The following is an 18,587-nucleotide window of genomic DNA, read 5'->3' as shown; positions in this document are numbered from 1 at the left end:
TTCATGGATGGTACATTGGCTGGAATCTTACGCGGAAAGTCATGACAAATGGTGTCTTATTTTTAATTCTAAATTCAAGTATATCTATTTGAATTTAGAATTAGTTTTCTTGAATTAATTAATGAATGAATAACCGAACAAATGAATGAATGAACAAATGAATGAATGAACAAATTAATGAATGAATAAGTTAATGAATGAACAAATTAATGAATGAACAAATTAATGAATGAACAAAAATAATGAATGAACAAATGGATGATTTAACCAATTAATGAATGAAAAACGAATGAATGAACAATTAATGAAAGAACAAATTAATGAATGAAAAAATTAATAAATGAACAATTGAATGCACTTGAACACTTCCCTACATCCGATCGAGCTGAAACTCAGCAGATAGACTCGTTGCAAATGATAATGTATTATTTCAACTATTGGTGGCAATTACGCGGATATGTACATATTTTCTGAAATATTATGACATTTCAGAAGTTAATGCACGCAATAAATATCGGTTCAAATCAAAGTAATCAAGTAAGGTTCAATCTCCAAACAATTTTTTAAAGTATTATTTTAGTCCCTTGTTCAATCCTCAGTCAAACCAAAAAAATATTTTTTATAATATTTAAAATACATTTTAAAAGTTCCCAGACAAACCAAAAAAAAATCTTTGAAATTTGCTACTAGCCGGCTCAAGAGATGGAGCAACTAGTTCAAAAATTGGAAATAGATTAAGGCCAATTTTGGTGTTTGATGAAGAGGCAACATAAAAATTGATCAATGCTATCCCATGTTAAGTTAACAAGAATTGAAAAACAGCGACAACCATAGAGTGTTGGATGCCCAGTATCATGAGTTGAATATTATGGTTGTACCATCGATTACGCTCCGTTTAACATGTTAATATTTTATATTAAGTATTTACCTCCGTAGATCAAAGTGCTCAGCCTGCCTCTCTCGTTAACCGGGGCCCATTTTCCTTGCAGGGTGTGCAGACATGGCAGCATTGACCCCTGTGCTAGACCTTGAATAGCCCTGACTGCGCACACTGCTTTCCAGCCAGCCTGAAACAAGACAAAGTCATCAAGAAAGAAGACGAATCCATTAAAAGAGATGACAGTATTACGAAAGAAGACAAATCCATTAAAAGAGATGATAGTGTTAAAAAAGGATACAAAACCATTAAAATGGATAATAGTATTAAAAGAGATGATAGTGTTACGAAAGAAGACAAATTCATCAAACTAGATGATTGTGTTATGAAAGAAGACAAAACCTTTAAAAGAGATGACAATGTTATGAAGACAAAGCCTTTAAAAGAGATGATAGTGTGACTAAAGAAGACAAAGTCATTAAAAGAAATTAAAGTGTTACGAAAGACGACAATGCCATTAAAATAGATGATAGTTTAGATACGGGGTTAGGTAAGTTCTTTTTCCATATATTTAAATCTGAATGTGTTCCATTTTTTAATGTAAACTAGAAAGGTATCAAATACGCAGTAATAATGAAGTGCAAATCCTAAAATACTGGCTCGATACAAACTTGCTCTCAAAAAATGCAATAAAAAACTATTATATTCCCTTCTCAATAAATAACTTATCCAAACATTGCATTAATTATCCACAGCAAAAAATATAACAAAACTTAGCTTATTTACCTTTCTAAACCACACGACTCAAATAAAGTACCTCGATGTGATTGTAGCCCAATATATGAAATGGAACAGACACATTTTATGATGCATTACGAAATATTTATATATTTATTAGATTAAGAAATATTCTTAAATTAGTATTTAACAAAAACATTTTTTCTAAAATCTAGTCACTAATTCAGTATGAAATTATTAGATGGGATGGGATGGTATGAAATAAAATAATCTCTGTAAAGGAGGTATAAAGATCAATATATAATAGTCTATATCAGGATTTATCTGTGTCTTGTTCTGTTTCATGTTTCGTTTATTATCTTCTATAAAAGGTTGTTCCAATAAAAGTTATCAAGTATCAATGGACATTGAACACCTACAAAATTGAATAGTTCCTGCATTAGGACGAGATGGTGACAACTTTGCTGAAAATCCCATGAAAAGAGTTTTTCATATTTGAAGAAAAATAATTTCCCTCAGGACCGATGTCACCTTTGGAGATGCTGTAGTGAGAGTCATTTTGAGGATAGACGGTAGAGAAAGTTCTTTTATTATGTGAATATCGCACAAGAGTCTCAACTGCTCCCAACCGTATGGAGCCAGTGATACTATAGCATACCCAATTAGGGTATTTTGTAAGACTGAAGGTAGTGGGGAGAGAAATGAGATGGGAAAGAAGATGGTAGAAAGTACCTACCTGGCTATTCAGATCTGGTCAAAAAACACGGCTAAAGCCATTTCAAGCAACTTTTCAATACTTCTTCTTTCGTATGGTGGGGGGGTCAGAGGGGGACATCTAAGTCTGCGAAACATTCTAGGGCCTCAGGCGTCGCCATGTGAACCTAATCAATCCCGCCGGGGAATGAATATAGCGGGCATGTTCGGTGGTCAGCACCGCACCACATTCACACATCGCCGACTCTTTAAGGCCCCATCTGTGCATCATGTGGGCACAGCGGCTATGGAGCACCTTAACCTATTGATGACGGACCAGGTTTTGCGAGGCAATGATAACCCAGTCTCTCGGTTGGGTCCTGTATGAGGTGGGCATTTCCTACGTTGGCTGTTTGCCACTCAACTTTCCACCTATCTTCTGGGTTTCTATACTCAATGGTAGTCTTACTCCAGGGCGATTCTGATAGTATCTTCCACTCTGGAACGTGCCGCAAGTATAATATATATTATTTTAAATTATTAACGTTCTGGTAATGAAAAAGACATAAAGGGTGAGTAAGAATTTGGGGGTCAGCGAGTCGTGCACTGACAGACGTATGAATCCCTTTCCTTCAACTGCGATCACTGGACTCCAGCTTGTTTGCTTGCTCTGTTCTCTTGACATTTGAAAGATCCCTGTTAAACGCCAATTCTAGATCAATTTCAGCTTTTAAGGCGATGCTTAGTGCTAAATCACTATTTTGATTAATCTTTATAACGAATAGGTGTACATTATGAATAGCAAGAAAAATTCCTTTAGATGAATTGAAGGTTTTCCTATCGTTTCCTTTGAGATGAATACAAATAAAAAAAATAGACTACTCAATGAATACTACTATATTTTTTTCAATAGAAATGTATGAACGCGTAAAGGAAACAACTTTTAAAAAATACAGTATTACAGCTAAGATTATCTGTGACAGTTTCCTTTGATTAACTTTTTTGCTTTCTCATAAAATTATTTACAAAATAAAACACTTTTGTGCTTCAAATCGAACGTTTCTAGACTCCGTTTGTCAAGTGATTTTAATGCCTATTATTGCCTATATTCGTGACATTATAAGGCATACCAAGAAAATACACATATTTGGCTTTTAGCTTCCTCTTAAACAAATTGTCAAAATCAGCTGTAAAGCACAACTGTCATGTTATCGTGATTGGCGCCGATTGACCATTCAATGACAATGATTTGTTTTACAAAAAAATTCGTATGACAGATTAATCATAAATTTACCTTTTTTAAATTATTTTAATATTTGGGAGGATAGGTTCACAAAAATTCCATTCAATTACACCATTCCTCTTGTTATACTACCCTGTGCAAGAACATCTGTTGTTCCATGTGGTATCTTGAATTAGGCGTAGTGACTATTTTGGCTTTCATGTACGTATAAGCCGTAGCATTCCAAAAGAAATGGACTATCAATGGAGTTAAAACACCCAATCCTGTCTGATTACGTCTAAAAGGGATCTAAATGATAATCTAGTCTCCTTCAACGGAAGCAATCTTCCGAACAGGCCTTCCATTGATATGCTTGGTGTAACTATAAGTGACCAGCTCAGGTATGGGGGCTCCATCGAAGCCAGAGTGAAGCTGGCCTGTCAGAAGCTGGGCGTACTGTACAGGGCCCGCAGATACTTTAATAATACACAACTGCTGACCCTGTACAAATCGCAAGTGCGCCCTACTGTCGAATTTGGCAGCCATCTCTGGTCCGGAGCCCCTAAATACCTGAAAAAAACCCTTGACTCTGTGCAAAAACGGGCGGTCCGTTTGATAGATTCCCCAATCTTAACAAACGGACTGCAATCTTTAGAGCACAGGCGTCAGGTAGGTATGCTGTCCTTGTTCTATCGGTATTACAATGGAAGATGCTCTGAGGAACTAGCGTCATTGATCCCTTCGGCACCGGTGCGTAGTCGGGATACACGCCAAACGCGTGCCCAACATTTGTACACGGTTGACATTTGTCACACGAGAACGGGTCGCTTCTACGATTCGTTCTTAAGTTCAACAGCTCGGCTGTGGAACGAACTGCCGGCCTCTGTGTTTCCTCCCTCCTACAACATGGGACTCTTCAAGACCCATGTTCACTCCTTCCTCTCCACAAAAAGACCCTCCACACAGCATCCCCAAAGATGACATAGGCCCTGAGGGAAATTATTTTCCTCGGGACCTCCTGTGTGGAGTTAATATAAAAAAAATTAAAAAAATAAAAAAAAAAACAGATTAATGTAACATAAAATCAGTCAAGTGAAAACAGCCATCAGATGGTAATAGTAATAAGGCTAAATGAGCCGAAGTACTAGTTAGTTAGAAACATGAAAGGGCGTTGTTATAAGCCCTAGCTAATTATAAGCAATAATTAGTCGCCTGAAATATCAATATAAATTGAAAATATCTAACGAGTAAAAATAAATGTCGCCAACGGGAATTGAACCCGTGCCTTCTGATGTCCGGTCAGATGCTCTGAAACCACTGGGCTATGTCGGCTTATTTTCAACCCGCCAAATGATTCAATATGTACTATTACCTCAATCAACAATTACTGCTCATTATATTTTTTCCACCTGTAAACAACCAACTATATTTTTGTAGGAAAGGCTTTGTAAGTGCTAAATTTCTCACTAGATGGCGTCGAGACATATAATATCTTCATTTCTTGGTGAAATATTTTTGACGTCGAATATTATTATTTTTTAATGATAAACTAATGTTTATAAGACAAGTCCTCTCTTCTATCAAGCCTTATCTAAAATTGCCTCCCCTCCATTCAACATCTCATCTCTTCTAAGTCTGAACTCGACTCCAATTTTCATTATAATTTTGAAATTTGCCTATTTAAATAAAATTAATATTTAAATTCATCTTTCATTTCTCAATAATTTTAAATGATGGCCAAGAACACCCTTGAAGGGTGAAAGCCAGAAATAATGGAAAAAAAGACCAGTTTTTATGCATAGCATAAAGGATAGCAAATAATTAAACAAACAAAAACAAAAAAAAAAAAACAAAAAAATTACCTCACTGGTAAACAACCCAGTGAGGCCAACATTACTGAATTAGAATATAAATATTGTAAAATAATGTAGCAACAATAAAAAAATAAAAAAAAATAAAAAAAATAAAAATTATAAGCAATAATTAGTCGCCTGAAATATCAATACAAATTGAAAATATTTAAGTAAAGGTGGTAAAAAAATATAAGTAAAAGCAACATTTTCATAATGTTTGGTTTTTAGGCTAAATCCATTAATTGCCTCAAGTGAGTCTATACATATATAGCGCATGCACCTCGGATAAGTTCCATGCGCCCACGTACAGATATATCACAGATATATTCTTATGGATTTGTTCCATTTAGGATTTGTTCCAACATATTTATGTATTTTGTTTTCTGCATTCTACGCAGTATTATCATACTCCATATTACATTTGAATTTATGTAAAACATCTCGACCTAAGTGATCGAAGTAAACTATTTGACAAGAATTCAAAGAGGATGAAATCACCTTCGTAATAATCCTGATTTAAACATCTAATCAAGATTAGATATAATTATACAATATTGATTACTTGTATTATTTATCTTTCCGCATACCTATAAAAGGCAAATACAAGTTATAACATAATAAATAATTTATCTTATTCATATTATATTGAACGTATTCCAATTCAATTCATACGTAATATCTTCATCAAATCAAAAATGATTATTTCACAACAATTATTAAAAAAATATATAGTATACCTAGCAGACGTGTACCCGGCGTTGATGGGGTTTATTCTTAGGAGATAGACATATACCATAGTGGACTTTTCTGTAGGAGATAGACATATACCATAGTGGACTTTTCTGTAGGAGATAGACATATACCATAGTGGACTTTTCTGTAGGCCTCTTTAAGATTTACAGTTCCGTAGTACAGCAGGTAATTCCGTTAATGGAGGACTGAACGCAGTTAACGGCGCTAACAAAAAATTGTCCAAAGAAGCGAAGTTAGCAGTCCACAATGGAGTGCTGGTACCTACCTTAATGCATGGAAGTGAGGCATGGAACTGGCAAAGAAAGGATGAAAGTAGATTGAATGCTGTTCAAATGAGATCCCTGAGGCGTATGTATGTGTTAAAACCATGTTCGATCGTGTGAGGAATGTGGAGATCCACAAATAGTGCAAAGCTGATGGAAGCGTAATGAGTAAGATTAAGAAAGGGACGCTTAGATGGTTTGAGCGGATGGAGCGAAGATAGGAGTGTAAGGAGGATATATGATGCAAATGCGAATGGTAGCAGAAGTCGTGGACGCCCGAGGAAGACATGGCACGATCAAGTGAATCAGATACTCGAGTCGAGCCATGTCAAGAGTCAGAATAATAGAAGAGTATGTATGAGACGATGTATGAATGAGAATGAGGCAAGAAGTGTGTGCCAAGACCGAGTTGTTTGACGGTCCGTCCTCTCTGCCTACCCCCGCGGAGAAACAGCGTGATGGTTAGTTAGTTAGTTAGTTAGTTAGTTAGTTAGTTAAAAAACATCGACTTTTCTATATTTTCTATAAATATAATATAAATGTATTATATACGTAAACCTTTCGGAAGAAATTTTCTAAATGATTGTGAAGACTCTATCAAAATCAAAATACGCGGATAGCGACTTTATTTCAAACAGCAATCTCATTGATATTATTAAATTTCGTTCGTTTATTTGTGATTTCACCCAATTTATCTTCAATAGAAAACCGCGTTCACATGTCTGAAATCAATTCAAGGCGCACAGTTTAATACAGTTACTAGGTAATACTATTTTTTTAAATGTTCATTAACATTCATAGAAGCTTCCGCTTTTGTACATAATCCTCGGCTTATAATTGAATTAATACAAAGTGAACGCAATCAATCAAAATTTTCTTTCGGTTTAATAATCTGCGGTCATTGCTCTTTGAAAATAATATTTTTTTTTAATAAGAATCGATTACACTCATGCTCTCTTTGAAGTAAACGGTGGTTTGCTGGAAAGAGAAAAAATATATAGGCGAATACAAACGACTTTACTAATATTAAGAATCTCTTCAAATGATTAGTAATTCAGGTTAAAAACGGGATTGCAAGCCTCACGAATGAACTAAATGATTCCCTGATTAACTTTTAGTAACTTACGAATATTTTATTTTATCACGATGATGTCGGAAACATAGGGCTACAATTAGAGGCTCTACCGCGTAGTAATATCTCGTCGAAACTTGTTCCTCTATTAGTAGTTTTAGTTAAAACGTCGGGAGAGTTGGAGGTCAGTTTGAGGCCAAAAAGCTAAACCTATATGTTCGCTTCATGTCTCATCTAAAAATAATACATCAATGCAACATTTATCAATCATCACCAGTAATAAATATACATTATAATATTTAGTTAAGAAATTATACGATTTTTTAATTTTTTAATGTTCAGTTGAAAAATGTCTATGTCAAGGGACAAGTTATTTAGAAGCAGAATCATTTTTCCGACGGGAATACCAACGGTAGGTAGGTAAGTTCTGCATATCATATCAGGAATACAGATAATGCCTCCTTCCTGATACTCTTAGCTTACAGCTTGTTCCTGCGTGTAATTATACACGTTCATTAAACTCAAATTAGCTTAGATTTTATTTTTTTTTTTAAATTGGAACTGATTGTGTGTAGAAAAATTTAGACGCGCTTGTCTACTTTAACGCTATTAAGTTGGTTCCTACCAATAATAAAAAATATTTAATTTTATTGATGATTTAATTAGTAATTCTTTATTTTGAAATGTGTATTTCTTTTGTTAAACTTTTTGACAGTTTTGTGATTTTTCAAATTTACTAACGGTGTTCATTCTAAGGGTAAATCTTCTATCGTCACTCTAATTTGACAACAAACAAAATAACAATATTTGTTTTAGATTCACAAATTCTACAAATATCCCGTGATTTTTCTCGGTTCTACGCTGATATTAAATATTTGAAAAGTACTTTTAAGTTAACCTGGAAAATGAGGGAAAATTTCTTCCAACAGGAACACGATTTAATGGGAAGTCAAAATTATTTAGGTACATATTATAGTTCCTGGATTTTCAGCTCTGTTAAGAACCAGAATTGCAGGACTGAGGGAAAGGATAAACCATTCCAGAAACATTATTATCATAGAATCCCGTCTGACTTCAGGATCGAGCATTGAAGACCATTGGAGAAAGATACTTGCTCCCACAATCTTAGATCCGATGGATTCCCGTGCTTCTCGGCTTTAATTTAATTTCATTTTCTATTTAATTTTTAATTTTTTTATCTGTTTTTATTTATTTTACTATATGTAAATACTATCTGTACTTATACCCTCTATGGGATGTGTGGGATCGCACTAACCTCCCCACATCCTGGAATAAAGAATTTATTATTATAGTGGTGGGTCGGAATTTCATGGGTTTTCTTATCACCCGAGAGAGCCCGTTATCAAATAGACAGAGAAAATTATCTTCCAGGGAACAGTAGAATCGATACTTTACAATATAGGATCGATAGGCGTAACTACCGATGATTTTATACAAATTTCCCGTGCACGGTCGCGATGTTGATATCCAGACCGATGTTGATAACGCAATAAATCAGAATCGATATACATTGGCAACACTGGCGCACCTCTCTATGAATTGACATTTCTTAACGTTAGACGGCTACGTGAAAAATAAAAAATATTAATAAGTTATCAATGTCGAATGGAAATATTAACATTAATATAAATTGTCAGTCCACATGTAGTTTGGACACTAAAATGATATCATTAGCCATAAGCCACAACTAACAAATTTAGTTTTTAGATAAAATAATTAAGTCACGGTTCATGTATACGACTTATTTCAGATCTAAGAGCTTAGTTAGTTCACCCCCATTCATTCATAAAAAGCCGTGCATATTGACAGCTCATACAACACCTTGGAGGCCGCGCTAAAAGTAACGGCTTCTGTCAACCGACTGTCGGAATCACATTCAGACCGTGCTCGCAAATATCGCTGACTATAGATGACTATTTCTTCAATACCGTATCGTATTGCTAGACCTCCAGAGTATACGTAATACTCCATGAATTAGTAGTAGTCACAGTTTTCTGAACGGGAAATAAGCGATGATTTTCTTGACAGTTGTCATTGGTTAGTTGTGTTGAGGCGATGGCATACGTAGTAATGCAAAATCATGTGTTTTTGGATTGAAAATTTGGTCGCCTAGAAATGTTTCAGATGCTTTAATTAAATACTGCGAGTAGAATACATCTTGGCCTTTGAAATAATCGAGTATTTTTTAGATAAGTCTTTTTATAAGCCCAGAAAAAATAATGTAAAGGCCTATGAAAACTGCTTTAACGTTCAAAATCTCCTACTTACGAACCCATTTTCGGTTATGATTTTATTGTATAATGTGGCAAATTAAGTTATTTATAAAATGATCGAAAAAAAAAATATTTATGCCTGAACATCCACAAAATAAAATAAAAGGCACTTTTTAGCCATGTTTTTTTCTTGCATAAATCAAAACAGGCGGATGGTGTTAAGCGGGAATTTAAACCTTATCGCCATCTACGTAAGGGTTGTTATTGATAGCGGCTCAATTTAAAATACTACACGACGTAGTGCATCGCCTTAATATCTCGTGAAATCGTGTCGTGTGAAAATTTTGATTGATTAGTAGCAATAACTAACATAACATTATGTTATATAATATATGATATAACTACAAGGCAAAACTTCTAATCCATAGAATTAGCCTGCGAATGAATTGGATATATTATATTATAAAATTATCATCATTGTCAAAGATCATTTTATAGGCAGGTTGAACTGGGACGACCGTGACACATTTATTATTACTTTATGTAATAAAAAATATCAACCTTCCTCTCTAACACAGTTGCTGATAGTATAATAATAAGTGTGGATCAAATATTTGCATAGATATTACATTATTTTTGTGTGTTGAGTTGTAGATCTATTTTCCGTTATTTGTAAATATGTATTATTTTAATGTGAGTTACTTGCGAGATATATGTACCATTCATTAGATGACTAATGCGTCTGCCATGGGCATAAATATACCACACTGGCCATGGGTCATCCCAAGAGGAAAGCTAAGTTTCTTAGGAGGGATTCCCGGTTCGGGGATCAGATTGCGTCTTGTCTTGTCAAGTTCTTTACTGATTGCTTTGAAATGTTGACACAACATTGCATTCGAATACAAGTGTGTTTTTATATACCTTCATTATATATAGATGTCATCTGTTGGACGTAAAAGCAACATGCGGTATTGTTTATCTATCACCAGACTGAGCCACAGTAACGCGTGGCGTGGTACAGCTAGTAATAAAAATAAAAATACAGCAATCAAATAGATAAACAAAAATAAACCACACGGTTTAAGACTAGTGTTGAGATCCACGAAATTGGCCAAGTTAACATTAAATATGTCAATATCACCAAGTATTGGTTCCATAGTGTGAAGCCACCGTATGGCAATGGAATGGCCAATATAGTTGAGCTTGGGTATGCTGCAGTAGAATAGTGTATTTTGTCGTATTGTTATTGTGGGTTGTTGTGTAGGTTTATGAGTTGCAGGAGTTCGCAACAGTCGAAATTAAAGTTTAGTATTTTGAATAAAAAGCTGAAATAGTTTATTTTACGTCTATCTTCCAATTTATATATTTTTAGGGTATCTAATAGGAAATTAAATTTTATATATATTCTAGTGGGATATTATAACTCTTGTTAGAATAGACATTTTCACAATATATGCGACACCTCACAAGGGCGCCCCTGTCTGTACAGTGGGGAACAATGTCGCCACGAGGTTGATCAGCGTTGTAAGGCGGGTTAATGTAGGGGCTCTAGGAAGGGATTTATTAATGCGTGTTTTGAAGAGTTCAGGATTATATGAAGGAGGAAAAACAGATGCCGTTAGCTCGTTCCATATACGAGCCGTCTTACACAAAGTCGAAGAAACGTACCGTTCTCATGACGCCAACATTAACTTTGAACGAGTGTTCCGCTCGTGTACGTCGAGATTATGTACGTTCACTGTGGTACCGGGAATCAATGCTGCTAGCTCCTTAGGTCAGGCTCCATTAAAATATCTGTAGAACAGACTCGGCATATCCATATTGCGTCTATGCCTCAGTGATTGCAATCGGTTTGTGAACAATGGATCATCAATCAGCCGGCCTTTTTACACAGAATCAAGTAGGTTTATCAAGCATTTTTCTACTATAATCTTCTGTCTGTTGAGTATCTATAGTATCCCTGATTTGAGGAATATTCGGGACTACGGAATCCCTGATTTGAGGAATACTTGGGACAACGGCATCCCTGATTTGAGAAATATTCGGGACTATGGCATCCCTGATTTGAGAAATATTCGGGAATACGGAATCCCTGATTTGAGGAATATTCGGGACTACGGAATCTCTGATTTGAGAAATATTCGGGACTGCGGAATCCCTGATTTGAGGAATATTCGGGACTACGGAATCCCTGATTTGAGAAATATTCGGGACTACGGAATCTTTGATTTGAGGAATATTCCAGACTAAGGTAGACCTGATTTGAGTAGATCCCTGAGCCGACGGGAACATTAGTTTATCATTAAAAAAATAATTTCAGACAAGTCAAAATATTTCACCAACAAATGTAGACATAATATGTCTCGACGCCATCTAGTGGTAAATTTAGAACTAACAAAGCCTTTCCTTCAAAATAAAGTTAGTTGTTTACAGGTGAAAAAATATAATAAGCAGTAATTGTAGATTGAAGTACTAGTACATATTGAATTATTTGGCGTGTTGGAAATAAGCTGACGAAGCTCAGTGGTCCAGAGCACCTGACCGGACATCAGAAGGTGTGGGTTCATTTCCCGTAGGCGGCATTTATTTTACTTTGGAGATTTTAATGGATATTTCACTAATTATTGCTTATAATAATTTTTTTCCTTTGTCCTATTCATAAAAAACCGTAAAATATAAAAATAAATAATAATAAAATATAATTTTGGCAGATTATACTACTATATTAATAATTGTATAAACACGTTATCTGGTAAGTATTTACAATAAGGAAATCAGCTGGCGCGCCCTGATAAGTTTGTTAAATTCAACATTTGTTGAATTTAAATTTAAAAATTCTTCGCAAACCTCTACGGTTATGAATTGATTTTCCATCATCGAGACAAAAGCAAAATTCGCCGTTTATATTATTTATGAACACGTACATTAGTATCCTTTTTAAAGTTCAATATTTATCGCAGAATACGGAAGATATAACGTCTTCCGCGATTTAACATTACAGGTGACCCTGACAGCCTGAGAACTGACATTCTCAGTAGTACCTACTCGCTACTCGTACTGACGCGTTATACATTTAACAGGCATATTGCATGGACATTACTGCATCTGTAGGCAGGTACTAAATGTATATTATAACCTGTCTGGCTGCTAATACTGCCTTCAAATACCATTCCCATAAGATGTTCGCATGGTAAAAATCGTTTTTATTATTTTGTCCGATATGTTATGGTATGGATTTTTTTCATTTATACAGGGTGTATAGGCACGTACCCGACAAACTTTAACCAGCTTTTCCTTAGCACATTTGGAGTAAAAAATGTTAGGGGCACTTTGCTGTCCGGTAACATTTTTTTTCAATTAAAAACAAAAAATTATAAAAAAATCCACACTCTTTCACTGTCATTGGCATTGTTTCTCGTGTTCAACAGCTGTTATTAGCAAGTGTGTCAAAAAGCGTCTTCGCTCTTTCATACACACTAAATAATAATAGTCAAAAATGAGACGAATGGTGCCATGCCATTTCGTTGTGATTGTAAAAGCGCGCCAATGTAGGTACATACGTATATTATTCAACGAAACTCGAATAAAATATTGCCAGATGGGTTTTCAAACTATGACAAAGGATAAAACAGTGGTGACATGTGGTGAAAATATGAATGATAATTTTTTTATTAAAAAAAATGTTACCGGACAGCAAAGTGCCCATAACATTTTTTACTCCAAATGTGCTAAGGAATAGCTGGTTAAAGTTTGTCGGGTACATGCCGATACACCCTGTATAGCTTCACAATCTCTTCAAATGATTGGTTATACGGTTAAAAATGGGAATGCAGGACATTTTCTGATAAACTTTTAGTAATTTTCATAAAGTTTGCAGTCCGATGGCGTATTCCCTGCTGGCTCAAATTGTTCCAGTGGCCTCCAATTCCTACATCTGTTACACGCAAACGAGGAGCAAAACAGATTACTTCCGAGAACACCTCCCCAAGGTCTTTGTGGAACTGAATTTCTGAACTTATTATTGATGTGATTGGGAGCATAATTGCCATTGTATTAAAGTTCAAAGACATCCGATAATGGTAACATAAGATTTTTAATAACGTGATCAAACTAAAGACGAACAAATAAAAGAAATCCTATGCAGATCATTAATCTAATAGTTTATATATACATGCAAAATCATGTAATTGATAATCCAGGGGGAATTAGTGAATATAGACGATCAAAGAGTTGTTATGGGGTGCAGTCGGCAAGTAATAGTGCCTTGATGATAGCTAACCACCGACAAAAGAGAGCATAACAAGTAGAAAGGAAAATAGACGTAAGTAGGTACACATAAATAGAATAGAGAATAACGGTAATAAAGAGCAGAACAATTAGAACAAGTGGGACAAGAAGGACAAGACGGACAATAAGAACAACGAGAACGAGTATTGGATAACCAACACCTCTGCCTTTGGCGATCACGTTGGTCGCTATGTTTGATGAATGATGACTGGTGAGCAGGTGCGTCCGGGTTCATGGGGAAAGGTTTTTCCAGGTCCTGGCGGCGATGTGCCTTCCCTCTAATTGCGTGGCAAGCCGTACCAGGACAGACCGGATAAGATAGACTCTTTGACCTCTCCGGCCGGATGCAACGATACATCTCTCGATGCAACGCCGTACACCGCAGTGGGAGGGATGACTGACTTTCACTCCTAAACACACTGATCGACACTCCTGTCTCTCCCTCATTCCTTCCCAGAACTTCCCTTCAATTCCCTAAAAATACCCTCCACACATAATCCCCAAAGATTTCTAAGGCCCTGTGGGAAATTATTTTACTCAGGGCCTTCTGTGTGGAGTAAATGTTAAATCATGTATTTGTCTGCACGTTGGAAAAAAAAGGTCAAGGAGAATATGGTAAACAACGAGAAGAAAACGAACAAAAATAATATTAATAAGATGCCGAAGAAGGATAGCTTTCATGTGATAGCAGGGAATAAGATCAAGGACAATGCGGAAGAAAAGAAAAACAAGGAGAACAAGAAGAATAGTGAAATGCTACACGCCGTCTCAGTAGGCTGACATTTCATGCTCATATTGAGACGGCATGTAGCACTTCACTGAGAATTCCGGGCTTTGTTCTACGCACTGTAAGGAATTTTAGAGATACCCGGGTGCTTATAGTTTTATTTAATTCCTTAGTAAGTAGTAGAATTGAAAGTGGGTCATAATTTGGAGTCCACACCAGGTAAAGTACTATCTCGTGTTGGAGAGAGTTCAGAAGAAATTCTTGACATTTCTCTACATGAGGGAGTATGGTTACCCTTGGCTCTATCCTACTACCCTTGGCTCTATTCTACTGACTTTCTTTTGGGTATGCTCGGAATGAACTATCTACGGGTGAGGAGGGATGTGCGCATTGCTACACATTTCTTTAGACTGATTCGTGGATGGTTTGAAAACTCAGTCATCATCTAGAGTATTAATTTCTATGTTCCCGATGGTTATCTCCGTCACCGACAACATAGACAATTCTATCTCCCAGCCGACAGGACTAACTTTGCCAATGGTCATGCCTGTGGGGAGAGCAATCTTGTTGTTGAACAGAATCAATTCGGATATCGACATTTTCAGAATCAATGAAGCTGCCTTTAGAAGGCAAGCTCTATTACTTATTTATTTTATTTTATATTATAGAAACAAGCAGTACATGATTTACAGAGACTAAACAATATACAGGAATAAGATATTTCATGTTGTTTACCTATGAAATGTTTTCTTGTAATGTCTGCTAAGTGGTATGTTTATTCCTTAATAACCAGGAATTAAGGAATAAACATAATTAATTATTACTTGTTTAGTTGATATACCCACTGTTTTTATTAATGTAAGAATTATTATTACCAAATGTTTTTTAAAAACGCATTAAAATTAATAATTTTGTAATGTTTTTAAAAGGAACAAACTGAATTGAATTGAATTGAAGATCAAGGAGAATATTGATAACAAGTGGAATATGTACAACAAGAAGAATAAGGATAACATGAAGGTCAAGGAGAATATGGAGAACAATGAGGACAAGAAGAGGAAAAGGAGGTCAAGGAGATTACGGAAAACATGGAGAATAAGTTGAACAATGAGATGCCGAGAATGAAATTTTTAATATGATAGTAGGTACTTACGTATCGGGCAGCCCACGGAGTGATGATGGACAGGAGGCCATTGGAGAGCATGGCGAAGGCAAGCAGAAACTTCGCCCCGTACCTGTGCGCGATGTGTCCTCCAGGGATCTGCATGCACAGGTAGCCCCAGAAGAAGGAGCTCAGGATCAAGTCCTGGACCTGTTTGCTCCATTCAAACACCTGGACAAAAATACATTAAGTCAGAACAATTATTAGTTTTCGCAAAAGTACAACTCGTGGGTTATTATTCATTTAACCAAATATCTGATTAACCTTCACGCCGTTTCCCCAACTTTGTTTCGGCAGACACTTCTTGCTTCATTAAAGTGTCGTGGTAACTAACTATGTAATTATCACGCGTTTTCCTTGCAATTGTAGTCAGAGAGGATGGACCGTCAAACAACTCGATCTTGACACACACTCTTTGTTTCATTCACATTCAGACATACTCTCTTGTTATTCTGACTCTTGACGTGACCTGTCGTATTTGATTCACTTTTTTGTGTTTCATAATATATCTTTTAAATTATTTATATACTTCAATTAAATACTGTGGGTGTAACGCATCTTGGCCTTTGAAATAATCAAGTATTTTTAGATACTTTAATTAAATACTGTGGGTGGAACGCATCTTCGTCATCTACTGTTATCATGCTATTGTTATCGGCCCGATTCCGAATATTACACGACATGGTCTATCGCTCCCGCAAACCCAATTTCTACCGACGTATACCAAGTTTCTCGTTAACTCTTTAAGTTTATAAGTTCGTAAAAACAATATTATTTTTGAAGAAAATATCAATACATTTGTTATGCCGAAACGTTAATTAATTGAAATTCCTTCCTAACTAGAGGCATGAAAAAAATCTGAGTGTAAATGTAACTAAAGCATTTGTCGAGAGATTTTTGCTCTATTTCAAAGGAGTCGTGTTATATTAAATATTTTCACCATTTCCGCTTAATTATTATAGTTTTTTTTAATATTAGCGCGCTCCCTCTAACGTTAGTATTTACATATCTCCCTTTCGAACCATCTTTGAACACTTACTAAGGGGCCTTAAGTTCTGAGTACGTGCATTACTCGTAAAAGTACAGCTATGATTAAACTGGGCAATTTTTTTCTTGTAATTAGAATTACATTATTTTTTTTTAATTTAAAAAAACTTAGATTATCATTAATCACCCCCCAAGTTTCGCGGTGTGAGTGTGGAACACGGTATATATCCACAATATTTTATCACAATTTAATATATATATTATCCAGCTTCGATTCAAATCTGTTTATGAATGAATGTCTTTGAAACAAGTCCTATTAATAACCCCATATAATAACTCTGCAGAAACGTACTTCCGTTTAACAGGTGTTAGCATTGTGTATTGTGTTTCCACCGTGATTTATTTTACTATGCATAGATCCTATTGGTTTCAATCTCTTGATAGATTATGTTCTAGCCGTTATCGTAATTGTAGCAAGGTCTCGAACAGATACAAGTATAGCGCCGGATTTATATCGTAGGCGCATATGGAACATCGTAAAAGGCACTAGGATTCAAGATCATTCCAAAATTATTGCGGAAATGCGTACAACCTGATAAATAAATAATACATATTATAACAAACCATCTAGTTATTATGCAGATTCCGTTGATTAGTTCCTCGATCTCGAAAGCGTTCTCATTCCCGCTTCGCTTCGTCTCTTACTAATTAAGAGGAAGCTACAAGCCAAAAATATGTACATTCTTGGTATTGTAGGTAATAGGCATTAAAATCGCTTGCCCAACGGAGTCTAGATGCGTTCGATTTCAAGCACATAACTGGTTTTTATTTATTTTGAAAATAATTTTATAAGAAAGCAAAAAATTTAATCAAGTGTCACAGATAATCTTAGCTATAATACTATATTTTTTTTAAAGTTGTTTCCTTTACGCGTTCATACATTTCTATTGAAAAAATGTTTTTTTAGTAGTTTACATTTATATTTTTTACTGAGTAATTTTTTTATTTGTACTTTACTCAAGCGAAACGATAGGAAAACCTTCAACTTATCTAAAGCATATTTTATGGTATTCATAATGTACACCAATTTGTTATAAAGATTAATCAAAATAATGATTTAGCATTAAGCTTCGTCTTAAGGACGAGGAATGCTATTGGTTAGTATTTCATTACAGGTTTACATATGTGATCGCTAGAAGGGATGCCACAGCTGTGATGACCGATAAAAGTCATGTTTTCCTCTAGAAAGTTAAATTTCATAATTTCGACTACCTCTGGCAGGTCTGACCATAAGATACACTTCGTAAACCATCTGCTTCACAGATCAGATAATCCGGAGAGAGAAAATACTCTTTGAAACTCTTTTGATAAAACGAGGAAACATATGACGTTATTTTGTGAGCAACGATACAGGTGTAACATGTTCCTCGATGAACTCATAATGTGGTTTTATAAGTTTTTTACACTGTCTTACTCAAAGATATTAGAAGAACGAGATATGCTATGTTGGCCGCCGGACCGTAGGCGGAGTACTACCTTATTAGGGTACTTTGAATACTATCGGGACGTGTACGCACAGATATCTGTTCTATGTATTAGTGCGGATACCTTAGCGTAAGCGTAGGTGTGCAGTAGTATTGGTGAACAAAACCGGCGACACTGGGCAAAACAATTCCACACAGTATGAACTGCTCATAGCACATCTCGTTCTTCTAATAT

General features: G+C 35.4%; 1 protein-coding gene across 1 annotated transcript in view; it reads right to left on the bottom strand.

The window, feature by feature from the left end:
* LOC149420198 (putative inorganic phosphate cotransporter) overlaps positions 1-18,587 on the bottom strand; it is a 93,151-nt gene that overhangs the window by 62,219 nt on the left and 12,345 nt on the right. The window contains exons 3-4 of the mRNA XM_089636316.1: positions 15,873-16,052; positions 929-1,067 (exon numbers count right to left, since the gene is read on the bottom strand). Coding sequence (XP_089492442.1) covers positions 929-1,067; positions 15,873-16,052 — 319 coding nt within the window. The remainder of the gene's footprint in view (positions 1-928; positions 1,068-15,872; positions 16,053-18,587) is intronic.

Source organism: Hesperophylax consimilis, chromosome 10, assembly GCF_061612785.1.
Source record: "Hesperophylax consimilis isolate HC1 chromosome 10, BYU_Hcon_1.0, whole genome shotgun sequence".
Taxonomy (NCBI): Eukaryota; Metazoa; Arthropoda; class Insecta; order Trichoptera; family Limnephilidae; genus Hesperophylax; species Hesperophylax consimilis.
Note: the sequence above shows the minus strand (reverse complement) of the source record. Positions and strands in the feature narration are given on the sequence as shown.